Raw genomic sequence first — 4,956 nt, 5'->3', positions numbered from 1 at the left:
CATAGAGTGGCTGTGCGTGCGTCTGTAGCCTTTTTCCTCAGCGTTTTGCCATAGTAAAACGTGTGTGTGTGTGTAGCATAGCCTGTACATCCTAGACTCAAATCCTAGTCTGAAGACTTTATGACCACCGCTCACTTCACATTGGGTGCGATTTTTACTCATCATCTGATGTAAAACTTCAGCCAATCAGACATCACGATACCTTGATATTGTGATGTCATCCTTTTCCCCCTCTCTGATTGGCTCCCCCAGTAGAGTCAACGGCAACCACACTTGCATCTTTCTAGTCTCTCATTGGTCAGTGTTTGACATCGTTCTAGTCTCTCATTGGTCAGTATTTGACAGGTCTTTCTAGTCTCTCATTGGTCAGTCCCGCGACGGCAAACTGCTCCATTTGCGGATACGGTTCCAAAGGCCATATTTGACGTTTTGAGTGTGAGAGTGTGTTGCAACAGGAGAGATGATCAGAGGAGCAGAGTTTTTACCACTACGGTTGTTTAATGGCCATGGACTGAAGTATGGATATAGTTTCTCAGTGAAGGAGCAGCCAGTGAAAGAGTAGAGGTGAACTCTGGCCTCCACATCATAAAAGGAGACCAGACCCTCCTCATAATCCACAAACACTCCCACTTTCTGGACCTCCTCTCTGACAGGGAGACGGACAGCAGGGTCAGCATTAGCCTGGTACTCATTTCCATTCCTCAACGATATAGACCAGTAACCATTGTTGGGGGTCAGTGTGATGTTTCCCTTCCTGTTGATGGACTCTCTGGCCACTCCTAAAGTCCAGGCAGTCTTCCCTCTAACCTGAACCTCATAGTAAAACCTTCCTGAGGAGAAGCTTTGTTTTCCTAAGACACTGACAACTGGATAGAATCTCTCTTTGTTCTCTGGGAGATTCCTGCTTCTGTTTCCAGTACTCACTTGTTTTCCATCATCAGACAGGATGAGCCAGTGATTTGCTGTATCAGGGTCCAGAGTCACATCCACCTCATATTGCTGCATCCTCCTCAGCTCATCATCCTTACACAGATTATCCATCTCTTGGCGGAGTGTCTTCTCCAGCTGAGCCACAGCTTTCCTGAGTTTCCTCACAGTCCCCTCACATGAGGATCGAGGGACGTTGATCTTTGTCCAGTCCTTGGTGGGTGGAGGGGTGTTGATGGATGTGGTGTTCTGGAGGAGGTGGAGGTGGTCTTCAGTTTGTGGCTGCCTCAGCTCAGAGATTCTCTTCTCTAACTGAGCGATTTCCAGTTGGAGCTCTTTAATGAAACCTTCAGCCCGTATCTCTGTTGTTTTCTGCTTCTCTTCGATGACATTAATGAGCTCAGCCAGGCTTCTCTCGATAGAGCTGATCAGAGCAGTGAAGACCTGCACACTGCCTGCTATCTCTCTGTCTGCATCTTTCTTACTGAGCTCTACAGAGTGTTGGACCTCCTGAATCTTCACTTGTCTCTCCTGGACCATCTGCTGAACTTCAGCCACGGTCTTTCTTTCATATTCTTCGTTCAACTTGTGAACCCTGAACTGATCGGCCATCTCTGCGAGAACTTTATTAACAGCGAATTCAGGTCTCTTGTGGAAGGCTTTGCTACACAGTGGACACCTGCACACATCCTTGGTGTTCCAGTAATGAGTGATGCAGGAGTTGCAGTAGTTGTGTCCACATGGAGTGGTGATTGGATCAGTGAACACATCCACACAGATGGAACACCGGAGCTGCTCTTCGGACAGGAGATTGCTGGCAGAAGCCATTTCTACAAATTGAGAATACAATTGTAGAAACGATAATAACTGGAACGAGGGCGTCCTTTTCAAGAGAGCGCAGTGGCTGTGTTTGATGACGAGGCTACAGTTCCAACGTTCCTTGGGTATCGTGTCAGCCTGGCGTTTCGCTCTAACAAGCTCAGCTCCTCTTCTAAGCGCTGAAGGTGTTTTGGAGGCTCAAGTGGTCTTCCAGCAGTTGGTGATGGCCAGTAGGGAGAGTGCTTCGTACCGGATGGTGTTCCCTCTGTCTGCGCTCTACTTTTATACCCAGGGCGCCTCAGTGCTTGCATCGTCACTGTGATGTCATCATGACGACGAGTTCCATCAGCCATGCCCAAATAAGGAGGTCCATGCATGTCAGACTGGCCTCCAAGTACACCGATCGATTGGCAATACTAGGTAAACATACAAACCAAAAACTAGAAATACTGTTCCTACGAAACAGTGTGGGCTCGCATGGAACACCATGTATGGTCTGTCAGTTGACGTCACAATGATGTCAGATACTCGGAGCAGGATCTCCATATATGGGCATAAAAGGCTGACACATCACTGTGACATCACAGTTGACGTCACAGTGATGTCAGATACTCAGAGCAGGGATCTCCATATATGGGCATAAAAGGGATTGTTGCGACCGTCAGGGAGCAGTTTACTATGAAAACCTCCACCGGCCGTCCGTCCGTCCGTCCGTCCGTCCGTCCGTCCGTCCGTCGGTCACACGTCACACGTCACACCTTTGCCCTGCTCATATCTCCGCATCAGTATGACATCACACCACATGTGTACACAAACCTTTGTGTACGTTGCTGTGGCAACAGTCTGTTGTTGCTGGTCTGTTAGTGTACGTTAGCAACCACCTTAGCAACCATGGTTTTACCCTAGCAACCAACTGTTTACCCTAGCAACCAACTGTTTACCATAGCAACCATGTTTTTTTACCCTAGCAACCAACTGTTTACCATAGCAACCAGATACGCAGAGCAGGGATCTCCATATATGGGCATAAACAGGTGACATCACACTGATGTCAGATACTCAGAGCAGGGATTTCTCCATAATATATGGGCATAAAAGGGATTCTGTTAGGGATCTCCATATATGGGCATAAAAGGGATTCTGTTAGGGATCTCCATATATGGGCATACAAGGGATTCTGTTAGGGATCTCCATATATGGGCATAAAAGGGATTCTGTTAGGGATCTCCATATATGGGCATAAAAGGGATTCTATTAGGGATCTCCATATATGGGCATAAAAGGGATTCTGTTAGGGATCTCCATATATGGGCATAAAAGGGATTCTGTAAGGGATCTCCATATATGGGCATAAAAGGGATTCTGTTAGCTGTTAGTGATCTCCATATATGGGCATAAAAGGGATGCTGTTAGGGATCTCCATATATGGGCATAAAAGGGATTCTGTTAGGGATCTCCATATATGGGCATGAAAGGGATTCTGTTAGGGATCTCCATATATGGGCATAAAAGGGATTGTATCCCAGATGATGCCCTGTTAGGAGATCCACACTAACAGAATCCATATATGGTCCTACCGACAGCTGCTATAAGCCAACCCTGGCGATAAGGTCTGAGTCGAAGAAATGCTTCTTTCCTGGCAAGAATTGCCCCTTTATACTGTAGGGCTCGTTTGTGTATTGTATGACATCACGCCACATCATCGGCTGAGGACTGTGTGATGTCATCATATCTCCATATATGGAGACATAAGTTGCTCATGCCCAAATATGGGCTGGTGAGGTCAGACTTAGTGTGATGCGTAGGTTATCTCCATATATGGAGATTCAACTTCAATGAGTAACCATGGCAAACTGTCAACTGCCCGTATGTCTTGATAATTGGTAAAACAAACGTTTGGCCTATTTGTGGAGATAACGGTCGCTTATCTCCCGATTAGGGAGTCTTACTGGTATTTATATGTTGTCAGACGACCAAATCCATATATGGCAGAGACAGATGGCGCGAGGTCGCTTTCGCCCTTGGGCGTCTTAGGGGTTGTTATTTATATCAAGTCGCGCTTATTGGTGGTGATGTCACCAAGAACGCTGCTCCCTCATTGGCCCCGTTATTTTCAATGAACTAACCCACACCGGCGGCGTCAGACGTGCACAACCGCGAATCTGACGCCTCGTCTGCCGTGCCGATACGCCACTGTTCTATTTGTCCAGCGTTGCCGCGCGGTGAACATGTTCTCCCATGGTTCTCCCCACCGGGGGAAATGAATGTGCTGTGTGGCAGCGCACCGCATCCAGTTGGCGTTACCGCGCGGCACTTCACGTGCGTCGATACCGCGATGCGATGCTGCACAGCTGCCCGCGTTCAGTGTGTGCTCCCCTTTAGATAATCACCCGCGAGCGTCGGCAGGTTAGATAATCACCCGCGAGCGTCGGCAGGTTAGATAATCACCCGCGAGCGTCGGCAGGTTAGATAATCACCCGCGAGCGTCGGCAGGTTAGATAATCACCCGCGTCACGGTTACTTTTACGGTTAGGTTTAGAGTTAGAGTTAGGCATAGTTTTACTGAGGTTAGGATTAGGGTTTGGGTTAGAGTTTGGTGGTCGATCCAAAGGGTGTTCGACCTAATGACATGTTACCGTTTTGAGGATATAAAGATTTGGGAGAACATACGTTTGCCAGCTTTCAGCGAGCCCACCATCAACAATGTTCTCATGCAAATCTATGGAAACTGCAGCTACGCCTAAGACTGCACCACCGCTGTGACCGTTCACATACTAAACTGCAGCTACGCCTAAGACTGCACCACCGCTGTGACCGTTCACATACTAAACTGCAACCCATAAACAATTTTAAGGGGTGTCCTTGGGTGCACTTGCACCCCCTGGCCACCAGGCCATGGCCATTATTATTATTATTTTATTTTTTTACTTTTTTTTTTGTAATGTAACTTTATTTTATAATTATTAAATAAAACAGTGATCGTGGTTTGTAAAATGTGCGCAAAAAGAGAGAAGGGGCAAGTATTTCTATTGTTAACTTGGCAGACTTGGCAGGCACTATGGGTGGTCTGTGAGATTAACACCATATAGGCATTTTACAGATTGAGAAAGAACACTAAATTAAACTGCAGCAAATAATTGATCAGTATGCAAGTGCCAAAAACCGGAGGCTGCAGTTCATTGTGTAATAAGGATGATTGCTTGATTGCTT

The 4,956-nt window shown here is 47.0% G+C and overlaps 1 protein-coding gene across 1 annotated transcript; it reads right to left on the bottom strand.

Moving 5' to 3' along the window:
- Positions 1-366: 366 nt before the first annotated feature.
- LOC308299913 (pyrin-like) lies at positions 367-1,755 on the bottom strand (the record flags this gene model as incomplete). Its single annotated transcript, XM_080743691.1, has 2 exons — positions 367-1,351; positions 1,715-1,755. 2 exons carry the CDS (start codon positions 1,753-1,755, stop codon positions 367-369), a joined length of 1,026 nt encoding a protein of 341 aa, XP_080599817.1.
- Between the last annotated feature and the right edge of the window lie 3,201 nt (positions 1,756-4,956).

This window comes from Nannobrachium achirus (genome assembly GCF_963921795.1).
Source record: "Nannobrachium achirus genome assembly, chromosome: 15".
Lineage (NCBI taxonomy): Eukaryota > Metazoa > Chordata > Actinopteri > Myctophiformes > Myctophidae > Nannobrachium > Nannobrachium achirus.
Note: the sequence above shows the minus strand (reverse complement) of the source record. Positions and strands in the feature narration are given on the sequence as shown.